Source organism: Chrysochloris asiatica, unplaced genomic scaffold (assembly GCF_000296735.1).
Source record: "Chrysochloris asiatica unplaced genomic scaffold, ChrAsi1.0 scaffold00100, whole genome shotgun sequence".
Classification (NCBI taxonomy): Eukaryota; Metazoa; Chordata; class Mammalia; order Afrosoricida; family Chrysochloridae; genus Chrysochloris; species Chrysochloris asiatica.
The window spans coordinates 6,573,701-6,586,882 of NW_006408618.1; the positions used below are offsets into that span (position 1 = coordinate 6,573,701).

At 35.8% G+C, this 13,182-nt stretch overlaps 1 protein-coding gene across 3 annotated transcripts in view; it reads right to left on the bottom strand.

Annotated features, from left to right (window-relative positions):
- RFWD2 (ring finger and WD repeat domain 2, E3 ubiquitin protein ligase) overlaps positions 1-13,182 on the bottom strand; it is a 265,833-nt gene that overhangs the window by 187,003 nt on the left and 65,648 nt on the right. For all 3 annotated transcript variants that reach the window (XM_006867072.1, XM_006867071.1, XM_006867070.1), the window contains one exon: positions 9,269-9,337. In XM_006867072.1, the coding sequence (XP_006867134.1) occupies positions 9,269-9,337 (69 nt within the window). The remainder of the gene's footprint in view (positions 1-9,268; positions 9,338-13,182) is intronic.

Genomic DNA, 13,182 nt, shown 5'->3' on the forward strand with positions numbered 1-13,182 from the left:
AATATAATTACAATTCAGACTTTTTTCACCCAATTTCAGGAATAAGCTGTACCTGACCCAAGCCATGGCATTTTCTATCGTCTCATATGCATATATGTGTGAAAGTTAGACAATGAATAAAAAAAACTAGAAGAATTGATATATTTGAGTTATGATGTTGGAGAAAAATATTAAAAGTACCATAGACTGCCAAAAGAACAAACAGATCTGTGTTGTAAGTACAACCAGAATGCTCCTTAGAAGTCACAGTGGCCACCCAGACTCCATATACTTCAGTATACTTCAGTTCCTAAAGGAGGACATCATGCTTGGTAAAGTGGAGGTTTAGCGAAAAAGAGAAAGACTCCCAACAAGATGGCTTGGCGCAGTGGCAGCAGCAATGGGCTCCAGTATAGCAATGATTGTGGGGTTGGCGTTGGACCAGTCAGTGTTTCGTTCTGCTATGCAGAGAGTCGCTATGAGTCGGTACCGATTCGACGGCACCTAACAACAATATATATTATATATTAAAATTCACAAATTAAAACAAAACAAAGTGTAAAGTAAAAAAAGAAAGGAAATAATAAAGAACATAAATTAATAAAATAGAAAAGAAACAAACTATAGAGAGGAAAACTGAATCAAAAGCTGGCTGCAAGTTAAGACTCATAAAATTGATTCATCACTAGCAAGAATTGATCAACAAAGAAAAATTTACAAAGCAGTAAGTAGGGTCAAAGAATGAAAAACAAGACATCACTATGAAAACCTCAAAGGAATTAAAGGTTTAAGGGGCTGGTTGAGATAGACAAATCCTAGAAAATTATATAAAGTAAAAAGTCCTGGTGTGGCACTGTAGGATAAGCAATGGGCTATTAACGACAAGATCAGTGGTCCAAACCCATTCCATGGAAACTCTATACAGGGTTGATGTAGATCAAAATGGACTCAATGGCACTTAACAACAACAAAGTAATGACAAAAACAAAAATCTGAATAAGCATATATAACGGTTCAAGTAACTGAATTAAAAATTTCTGAAAATAAAGCACAGGTTCAGATAACATCTCTAGAAAGATCTTTACACATCCAACCATGATGACTACAAAAACTTCCAGGGAAGAGAAAGTTAGGGTATGTTCTACAACTCATTTGAAAAAGCTAGTATAGCTTTTATAACAAAGCGTGACAAGATCAGTGCAAGGGGGAAAAGTTTATGACAATCTCACTCAAAAACACAGATGCAGAAGTCCTTAACAAAATATTAGCAAACCAAACCTAGCAATACAGAAAAAGAGGATACTATATCATGATCACGTTTCTTTTACACAAGGATGCAAGCATGGCGACCAACCATGCCAATAGAGATTTCAGAAACAGTGCTAACCCTAGGACACTACTGAACAAATCAGATGGTTAGTCGATCTAGATGCAAAGCCAATTGACTTTATCATTTTAAACCAAAGTAATTATTCACTATAATTGAATGAAAAAAAAAAAAAAACTCATTTCACATGTACAAAACTTTTGGAGAATCTTTATTCGCAATAATTATTTTTTTAATCCTCTTAGGAAACCAGGAAAAATAATTTACTTCTGTGATTAATAAAATGTACCTGCAAAAAACCTACAGAAAACATCATACCTAATGATGACACGTCGAAAGCTTTCCCTTTGAGATCAGCATCAAGACTAGGATGCCCCGCTATGACCACTTCTATTCATCATTGTACCGGAAATCCTAGCCAGCAGAGTAAGACAAGAAAAATAAATAAAAGATATAAGGATCATAAAGGTTTAAGAATCTAAACTGATATTATTTGCAGATGGTGATGTGTATACAGAAAACATAAATGAATCTACAAATAAATCGTTCTAACAAGAATTTATCAAGGTTGCTACATACAAGAAAAAAAAAAGTCAACTGTATTTCTCTATACCAACAACAAATAATATGAAATTAAAATGAAAACATCGATAGCATTTATAACAGCATGAAAAATTACTGAAGACCTAATAATAAATCTAAAATTAAGACGTATAAGAAGGATAAGCAGAAAAGTATTTTTTAAAAATTAAGGAACATCTTTTAAAATCTAAACATATATAGAGAGATATAGCATCATGCTCTTGAATTAGAAGACTTAGTATTATAAAGATATATTCTCTCAAATTGGTCTGAAGAGTCAGAGTAATCTGAGTAAAAAGCTAATTTACTGTGGAAATGTAGCAGCTGAGTCTAAAGTTTCTGTAAAAACAAAGATCCATTGGTAGCCAAGACTATCCAAAAGAATAGTAACTTAAAGCTTTAGTATATAATACAATGTTGTAATACAACAACAGAAAAAATAGACCAGTGAAACAAATGAGAGCTAGAAATAGACCCACATGTATATGGTAAATTCATGTACAACAAAGACAACCCTTCTGAACAATAGGAAAAGGAGAGATTTCTTTTTTAAAAAGGATGCCTGCACAACTGAATAACCATATGAAAAGATCCTTATACCTCATATTATACACAAAAATAAATTCCTGAGTAGGTCCTAGATCAAAATGTGAAGGAAAAGAATAAAGATTCTAGTAGATAGTATAGGAAAGTATCTTTATGCCTCAGGTGGCTAAGATGTCTTAACTTGACAAAAAAGGCATTAATTTATAAAAGGGGAAAATATTTGCAGGAGTTAGATCTAAAATATAAACAACAAATCATTAATAAATCAACAAAATCCACCAAGTAGAAAAAAAAAGTCTCAAATAGGTACTACATAAAAAAGTATTCCCAAATGGCCAATAAACATAGCACCTACTACGCAACTTCATTATTCATCAAAGAAATGCAAATTAAAACCACAATGAGAAAGAGATATAGAGCCAAGATTTTCTAAACTAGAAAAAAATCTAAGGACACAGAGTACAGTGCAGTAGTTACACTTAGAATTCCAGTAGGAGTAATAGAATAACTGCTTAGGAAAAGTTTGAAATTATCAAATTAGAAGACATACATATCATCCTGATGGTAAGTGTGTCAAGTCCATTCCAACTCTTATCAACCTTGTATGAGGTCGCTGAGGAGTGCTGGTGGGCTTGAATTGCTGACCTTGATGTTTGCAGTTCAGTGCTTATCCCACTAGGACTCATCAGTTCCAATTCTAGACACATAATCTGATATGCATGCTAATATAAACCTGGATATGCATGTAAGGAGTCCTGGTGTGAGGACTTAGTATAAGCACTGAACTGCTCACTACAAGGTCAGTGGTTTGAACTCACGAGCCACTACTTGGACATCCTATTATGAATCAGAAACAAATCAACAGCACTAAACAACAACAAAACACATATAAAACATTTGCACTGTTTGCAAATAATCCAAAATTGAAAACAAGCCAAATGTCTATCAATAATAAAGACGGGGTATAATCATATAATGGAATACTATACAGAAACAAAAATTAATATAACTACAACAATATAAATGTGGGTGTATCTTAACATTAAGCCAAAAAAAAAGGAGAGATGTATAAATATTTGGGTAGCAAAGTAAGAATATTATTGTGAAAATTATCAGAATGCTGACTACCTAATGGGCAAAGAATGAAGATGTTATCTGGAAGGGATAAGCAGAGGACTTTGGGAGTCCTAAAACAATATTCATTTTTTAATTAAGATAGTGGTTACATGGACAGTCACTCTACTATAATTCTTTACACAGTAAATTTGTTTCATATAATTTTCTCTGTATTTCAGTTCATATTAATTTTTTTTAAATTTCCATTTATTAAAATTCCAAACAAAACTGAAAGTACACCAAAACTCAGCTTAAATGTCCCTATAACAGTAAATAGAAACAGGTACTAAAATACTCAAGAGCATTATTTCAAAATTAAATCATATGTAATATAAGAAAATACTGCTTTTACATGAAACCCAAACCCACTTTGTTCATGACAGAAGACTAACATGTTCATTTAAATACATATTTATTAAATGGCAAGGCACTTCCTTGGTGTGTAGTCCATTCCGATTCATAGAGACCCTATAAAACAAGGTTGAATTGTCACATAAGAGTTTCCAAAGCTGTGATCATCACAGAAGCAGAGTGCTACATCTTTCTACCACAACATGGCTGGTGGGTTCAAACCACCAACCTTTCAATTAGCAGCCAACCACTTAACCACTGTTGTTGTTGTTTTAAGGTGCCACCAAGTCGATATCGACCCATAGCAACCTTATGCACATAAGAATGAAACACTGCCCAACCCTGGGCCAACCTCACTACTGTTGCCATGCTTGAGTCCATTGATGCTGCCACTTGGCCAATCCATCTCGTTGGGGGTCTTTTATTTCTCTGACCCTCCACCATACCAAACATGGCATCCTTCTCCAGTGACTGGTCCCTCCTGACAATATGTCCTAAGTATGAGAGACGAAGTGTGGCCATGTTGGCCTCCAAGGAACACTCACTCTGGCTGCACTTCTCCCAAACAGATTTACTGGTTCTTTCGGAAGCCCATAGCACTTTCAATATTCTCTTCCAACACCGTAACTCAAAAGCATCGATTCTTCTATGGTCTTCCTTATTCACTGTCCAGCTTTCACATGCATATGAGGTTATTGAAAATACCACGGCTTGGGTCAGGCGCACCTTAGTCCTCAAGCTGACATCTTTTGCTCTTCAACACCTTAAAATGGTCTTGTGCAGCATATTTGCCTAATGCAATACGTCTTTTGATTTCTTGACTGCTGCTTCCTTGAGTGTTGATAGTTGATCCAAGAAGAATGAAGTCCTTGACAACTTCAATCTTTTCTCTGTTGATAAGAATGTTGTTTATTGGTCTAGTGGTGAGACTTTTTGTTTTCTTGACATTGAGATGTAATCCATACCAAAGGCTGTGCTCTTTGATCTTCATCAGTAAATGTTTTAAGTCCTCTTCACTTTCAGCAAGCAAGGTTGTATCATCTGTATATCGCAGGTTGTTAATGAGTCTTCCTCCAATCCTGACGCCATGTTTTTCTTCATAGAACCCAGCTTCGCGGATTATTTGCTCAGCATGCAGGCTGAATAAGTACGGTGAAAGAATACAACCTTGTCACACAACTTTTTAAATTTTAAACCATTTACCACCAGCACTGCTAAACGGCATGGTAGACAGGCTGTCAGATGGTTTCCAGTGATCCCTACCTCCTAGTATTCACGCTCTGTGAAACTCCTTTTTTGAGGTGAGCTAGTCCTAATGATTTAATTCTAATAAACAAAATGGTTATAGGGTTGACATCTTCACTTTTAAGACTAAATTACAAAAAGTCTGTAATTTCTGTCCTTAATGCCTTCTTTTGCTTTCTCACGCCGTCACTCTGAGGGATACCACACGCCATGTTGTGGCCTATAATATGGAGAGGTCCATGCAGCAACAAATGTTAACTCCACCCAATAACCATGAATGAGCCTGGAAGGGTACTGACTGCAGTCAAATTTTTAGATGACTGTGGCCCTGGCCAACTCCTACAAAACAGCTGGTAGTTTCGAACTGCTGACCTTGAGGTTAGCAGCACAACTTGTAACCACTAGGCTACCAGAGCTCCTTCAGAAACCATATACAGGGTCGCTATGAGTCATAACCAACTCAACAGTACTTAATAATAACAGGAATTCACAAAGTTAATTTCAAAGTTTGCATGCTACACCTAGGTGAACAAATTCAAAAGTAACACTCTGCCTCCTGTACATTCTGTATTTTACTTTAATGAAAAGAAGCATACACTATTATACAGATAGGATCTTTAACAATTACATGCATTTTAAGTATCTTTAATAATTATGTTCACTTTACCATTATAAAGTATGCAAACAGACTATAATATATACAAGAAGATATACCACTCATTTCATTCTGATTTCAGCAAAGCATTAAGCATTAACGAGATGTATTTTCTAAACTAAAGCCTATTATACATTATAAATCACTACTGTAAACAATTCAAATCATAAATTACGAAACTTTATCAGCGTAAGAGGAAAAATGCTGCATATACTTAAAATTTTGTTCACCAGGCTGCTCAGAGTACCTTGTGTAATTAAAACTATTCAACACAATCTCAAATGATCATGGTGATGGTTGTTGGTTACGTGCTATGTAGTGGATTGCGACTCATAGCAATGCTGTATGGAGTTACCGAGGCTGTAAATCTTTACGGGAGCAGAAAACCTCATCTTTCTACCGCAGAGCAGCTGGCAGATTCGAACTGCTGACTTTGTAGTTAGCAGTCCAACTCATAACCCAGTATGCTACCAAACAGGAAACCCAAAACATATTAAGGACAATATTAGTATATATGCAAGAGGCACCAACATTCAGAAGTATTTGGAAGCAGTATGTTTCTTGGTGAAATGTTGTACTATAATATGATTCAAGGAGCAAACCAAAAGATTATACTATAGTCACTCAGTTAAACTGTAAATAATAAAGCACAATTCACCCAGAAGTTCAATAACAAAAATAGACAAATGCTAATACTACGTGATCAATGGCAGTATCATACAAGAAAGCATGCGTAGAGGCCACCAGCCACCCTGTCAGAGAGAAGACAGATGATGAGGTAGAGTTATTGTTAGGAAACGATTCTCTACTGACAGTAATCTCTTATGTTTCTGCACATCATGTGATGATTTTTGTTCTGGATTATCTTTTCAAGGGTGTTTATACAGTGAACAGCCTGGCAAGACAGAGAGCAGAGATTTTTTTTCTGACCAGTATAATAGAAATGTTGTTGTTAAGCACCATGAGTCAGTTCTGACTCACAGCAACCCTGTATAGTTTCAATGGAATAAACAGCTGGTGGGTTTGAATCAATGTCCTTATAGTTAGCAGCCCAGTGCTAATCCTACAGCACCACACTAGGACAGTGTATAATAAGAACAACAGGCATTATTTTGGACAGGTTTGCTAGCAGCCCTCTTTAAAAGATCAGAAGTTCCTAAGCACAGGATTCCTCAGCTATGCATTTGAATCCACCCATGCCCACAGCACCCTCTTGAGACTTGAGCAACAGGAAGAACTGATGCAAGTACCAGCAGAATTGATGCTGTCAGTTGTACCCTATGAACAATGTCCTTTATCTCTGACATGGGAGTCTCCTGTCCTCTGCCAGCATCTATAAAACTGTAGAAGGATAATAACTTGTTACCTGGCTAGTAGGGTAACAATCTGACACCCTTCACAGATTTTTACAGTTGTATACTATATACTTATGACCTGAGACAATTTCAAATCCAATTAATTTGTTGTTGGCATCAGTGGACCGCTAGAGAAACAGTGATTAATAATCAAAGAATCTCAGTAACTAAGTATTAAGTATTTCAGGATACCGATAAAGACCTGGATATTTCAATCAATCCCAGGTAGCCTCATGCTTAGAATGCTCACTTCATTAATTAATTTATACTCATTATCAGTTGCTTTCCTATGAACAAAAGTCTCACTCTTAATGAGTGCAAGTCTAAGGTAAAAAGAAATATGTAAAACTATTAAACACTATTTCACACATTTTATTTAAAACAAAGGAAGCGTGTATACAGAATAGTAACAGTTAGCACTTTTCCAGAGACTTTTCTACATTAAAAAAAAAACAGTAAGAGTGAATGTGTAACTTAAATAACTTTATTTCCAAAGACTATAAAATTCTCCAGTCTTACTAGTGCAAGGGTGTTCCGAAGCATCAATATAACCAGGGGCTTGCTAAATACTCAAAATATCAAGGTTCAACACAGGGCCACTGAATCAGAACTTGCATTTTTCCAAGAGAAACAGGTGATTCCCACAATAGAAGTCTAAGAAGTACTGTGTAACAGAGCATCCAGACAAATAAACGACTGGACACTACCGTCTCCCTAGTCAAAACAAATAAATAAGATACAAAGGAGTTTTAAACTTATAATGGATATAATGCTGTTGTTGCTGATAAATATAACAGAACTGTTAACAACCGTTAAGAAAAATTTCAATGAAAAATCATATAACAATTATTTAGGGTTGTGTTGTTGTTGTTAAGCACTGTGGAGTCGGTTCTGACTCATAATGTTTCCAAGTCAGCACAGGGTTTCCAAGGCTGCAAATCTTTACAGGACCAGAAAGTCTCATCTTTCTCCCGTGGAAGAGCTGGTAGTTTCAAACTGCCAACCTTGAGCTTAGCAGCCCGATTCGTAGCCACTACACTACCAGAGCTCCTTAATACTAGGGTAACCCCAAGAAATGTAATCTAAATGAAGTCAGGAAAAAGGCTGAAAATAAAACATAATAATCAAAAGAAGTGGAAATGTTATCTTAAGATAATGCAAAGTTCTGGCACTGCATGATTAGAATGTTTAACATGTCTAAATTATTATATAATCCTGAGTGTTTTGTGTACATCCTTCCTTCAAAAAAACAAAACAAAAAACAAAGGGAATGGAAGTAAATACTGTTGAATGATGATGCACAGAGGAGACTGTAATCATTTCAATGAAACGATGAGTGAAAAACCAATGTTCTCCCATTTAAACCATCACACAGTTCACAATAAAAACTTTTTTAAAAAATCACTGTTTTATTTTGAAAAGGTCTAAAGATAACTGAGAACCCAGAACATAATTCTGTTTTATGGCTATTCTCTTTTCTTCTTGTAAGGAAAAAAATATTCAAATGAGACCACTCAGAAAATAAAAAATATTAGAAATTTATAAAAAATTAAAGATGAAAACCTTTCACTTATTTTAGAATGTTATACAAGAAGAAAATTTGCCTGCTTGAATTTCCCATGTTTTGAACAATTGTGAAATAACTGACCAATTTAAAAACTATGAACAGGAGCTTTCTAGCTATAAAAATGTCAAAATATATTGCCTTTTAGCTAACCTTTATAACTTCAGACTGTAGAAATTCTAAGTAGGTAATTATGACTTTGTTTTTGACCCACATACTTTTTTTTTTTAAGGAAAAAAAAAGTAACCTGCTGTACTTAAGACTTTACTATCTAAATGTTCCAAAATTTTCTTTTAATGGTGAAAGGTCAATTGTCTGATAATTTCCTTTTCTATTCTCTAGAGCTTAGAGATAAGTTATTGTATTCAACTGTATTGAGAAAACTGTCCAAATCATCGACCAAAAATAAGTTTTAAAAAAATCTCTTTAAATTCAAATGTTCTATAAATGTGTAAATGTTACCTATTTTTAGCCTGAAATGAATTCACAAAATGGAAATAATCGACAATAATAAATGAAACATTATGTAAACACACAAAATAATATACCTCTCTTTTATTTCTTCTGGCAACCTTGAGGAATTCCATAAGAATCTGTAGTTGGGCTGCATGTGATTCCTACAATAGAAAATTATTATTGTGCATTTAAAAAGATAAATTATTTCGAACTTTACTTTAAAAACTTAGCATATGTAGCCAATATAAAAAAACGTTATACATCCATTTAAACTTATTGTATTCGTTGTATCTAGTTAGTACTCCCATTAGCCAATAGGCAGTTTTCAAAGAAAGCTATTTCCCCCCCAAAAAACTTAAACTACACCTACTTGGTAATTTGCTAATCCAACATTTTGAATTTACAACCATACTGAAAAGTTTATTTATCCAAGTATTTTTCACATTAACAACATACATTTGGCAGTTATGAATGCTGAGGTGCCACACAAAAGTAACACTAGCTCTCATAGTTAAAGTTAATATGCAAACTTGGCTGGACCATGATTCTTAGCATTTTGGCAGTTGTTGATGCTGTTAAGTGACACTGAGTCAGGAGACAAAAATGGCAGAATGATTGGCTATTACAAGAACAAGCAAGTTGTTTGCCAGGGAGCCATTAAGGCAAGCAATCAAGTTCCTTCATGACAAATACCCCTCTAAGACTGAAACTCAAAGGGAACACATAAGCAAGCATGTAAGCTTGATGGCGACCACATTGGTCTATTGGTGAGTGGAAGAGGGGGAAAGGCAGCAATGAAGAAATGGGCTGAGTTCAACCATTCTCCAAAGACTCGTGATGACCTGAAGATAACAGAAAGAGGAAGGACAGTTGATCCAAAGTGTGGTGAGACCTGGGGATTCCTGAGCCCATGAACAAGGACACAGCCACAGAGGGCTAGAGCTGAGAGTGAAGCATCCAGCTGATACTTAGCGAGGGGAGATGCACAAGAATACTCAAACTTGCAGATAGTACCCATTTGAATTAGCCTTGATGGCTTGATCGAACTCGACTAGAGGAAGATAAACAATTTTTGATAAATGAAACGAGTATAAATTACTACAGTTTGATGAACTTGATCTATACTTATGGATGTGGTGGTGGTGGTGGTGATGTGCCATGGAGTCGGTTCCGACTCATCATGACCCTGTACAGGGTTTCCGAGGCTGTACACCTTTACGATAGAAGAAAGCCTCATCTTTCTCTCGCAGAACAGCTGATAGTTTCGAACCGCTAACCTTGAGATTCACAACCCAATTCATAACCACTATGCTACCAGAGTTCCTTATGGATGTAGTAGCTCAAAATACCAACTGAGAGGGAAGGGGCATTCACATCAAGTATCAATCCTATCCCCCCTGTATAGAGGGTAGATAGAGACGTGCAACTTAGCCACTGGCTACCTAAAAGGAGGGGACAATAAAGGCACAAAGCGACTGGCTTACAAGTTTTCAAGAGGGAATTTAGTTTAACAGTATACAGGGGAAAATGAGTCATTACTGAATAGTTTTCTTCTTGTCTAGACGGCTCTGGTGAAAAAGAGATGAGGATGAGATTCTTATGATCCAATAATAAGTAACTGTTACCATGACTAATTGTGACTGTAACAACTGTAAAGGTAGAAGTGTTTTAACAAAAATGAGGGAGTAGTTAATATTACAGTACAGAAACAGAGGACCTAGGACCATCAACAAAGAAGAGACAAGCAGAGTGTGTGACCCTATTCAGAGAAGCTGAGTACTCTGGACTCATGAAAAGACAGCGACTGGGTGCTGGCAGCCAGGAGGCAGGCTTGCAGAATGTACCCTTTGGTTGTTTAAATTATTATATATGCCTGAGTGTTTCTGTGTACATCTCCAAACCCTCCGCAAAAAAAAAAAAACAGAACAAAACACAAAACTGGGAATGGATGCAAATATGGTTGAAAGATGATACACAAAGCAGATTATAATCATTGCAACGAAGTGATAGTATAAAGCCGATGTTCGCCCATGTAAACATCATTCAGTTCACAATAAAAACTTAAAAAAAAACTGACTAGAAACACTGTCCAACCTCACAATCATTACTACATTTGAGCCCAATGATGCTGCCACTGTGCCAATCCATCACGTTGGGGGCCTTCCTGTTTTGCTCTGACCCTCCACTCTACCAAAAATGATATCCTTCTCCAGTGACTGATCTTTCCTGACAATATGTCCAATGTATGAGAGACAAAGACTGACCATTCTGGTTTCCAAGAAGCACTCCAGCTATACTTCTTCCAACACCGATCTATTTGTTCTTTTGGAAGTCCATAGTACTTTCAATATTCTCCTCCAGCACCATAACTAAAATGCATCAATTCTTCTATGGTCTTCCTTATTCACTGTCCAACTTTCACATTCATATGACGTTACTGAAAATACCATGGCTTGGGTCGGGCATCTTAGTACTCAAACTGATATCTTTGCTCTTCAACAGTTTTAAGTAGTTTTATGCAGCAGAGTTACCCAATGCAATACATTGTTTGATTTCTTGACTGTTGTTTCCATGAGTGTTGATGGTTGATCTGAGCAAAATGATGTTTTTGACAACTTAAATCTTTTCTCCACTGATATGGATATTTTTATGGGTCCAGTGGTAAGGATTTTTATTTTATGCTGAGGTACAACTCATATTGAAGGCTGTGGTCTTTGATCTTCATCAGTTAAGTATCTTAAGCCCTCATTTTTTTTCAGCAAGCAAGGTTGCATCATCTGCAAATCACAGGCTGTTAATGAGACTTCTTCCAATCCAGATGCCTCATTTTTCTGCATGTAATTCAGCTTCTTGTTTGTTCAGCATACAGATGAGTAAATATGGTGAAAAAATACAACCTGGTGCACACCTCTGCTAATTTTAAATCCATTCAGTGTTCCTTTGTTCTGTTCAAACAACTGCCTCTTGGTCTATGTACAGATTTTTCATAAGCACAATTATGGAATACTCAGACTTCACAATGTTTTCCATAGCTTGTCATGATCCACACAATTGAAAGCTTTTGTGTAGTCAGTAGCACACCGGCAAACATCTTTCTGGTATTCTCTGCTTTCAACTAAGATCTATCTGATGTCAGCAATGATATCCCTTATTCTACAACCTCTTAGGAATCGGGCTTGAATTTCTGGAAGTTCTCTGTCAATGTATGCTTGCAGCCATTTTTGCATTGTTTGGTAAAATTTTACTCGATTAGGACATTAATGATACTGTCTGATGATTTCCAAATTCCTTTGGGATACCACTCTTTGGAATGGACACAAACACAGATCTATTCCAGTCAGCTAGCCAGGTAATTCTCTTCCAAATTTCTTGGCATAGATAAGTTAGTGACTCCAGTGCTGCATCACTTTGTTGAAAGATTCCAATTTGTATTCCAACAGTTTCCGGTGCCTTATTCTTTACAAATGACTTCAATGCACCTTCGATTTTTTTCCCTTCAATATCATCAGATCTACAGCATATGCTACCTCTTGAAATGGTTCAACATTGACCATTTCTTTTTGGTACAGTGATTCTGTGTATCCCTTCCATCTTCTTTTGATGTTTTGTGCATCACTCAATATTTAGCCAACAGAAACGTTCAATACCGCAAGTCAAGGAATGAATTTTTTCTTCAGTACCCTCAGCTTGAGAAATGCTGAGTATGGTCTTCCCTTTTGGTAGTTATAAAATGATGCAATTTGGTAATTTAAAGGATAAGAAGCACAATAGATCAAGGGAATTGGTAATAAATACAGGTATAAACTAATAAGTGCAGGTATAAACTAATATAGCCTTCAAATCACAGTGGTTATTGTTGTTAAGTGCCATCAAGTGCTTCTTCTATACAAATCAGTTACATTTTGTCCTGCAATGAAGAGGCTTTTCTGAGAAAGTTTGTGAAAAAAAATGTGTTATCTTTTTGTTTTGTTTTTTTAATGTTTTATTGTGAATTATGTGATAGTTT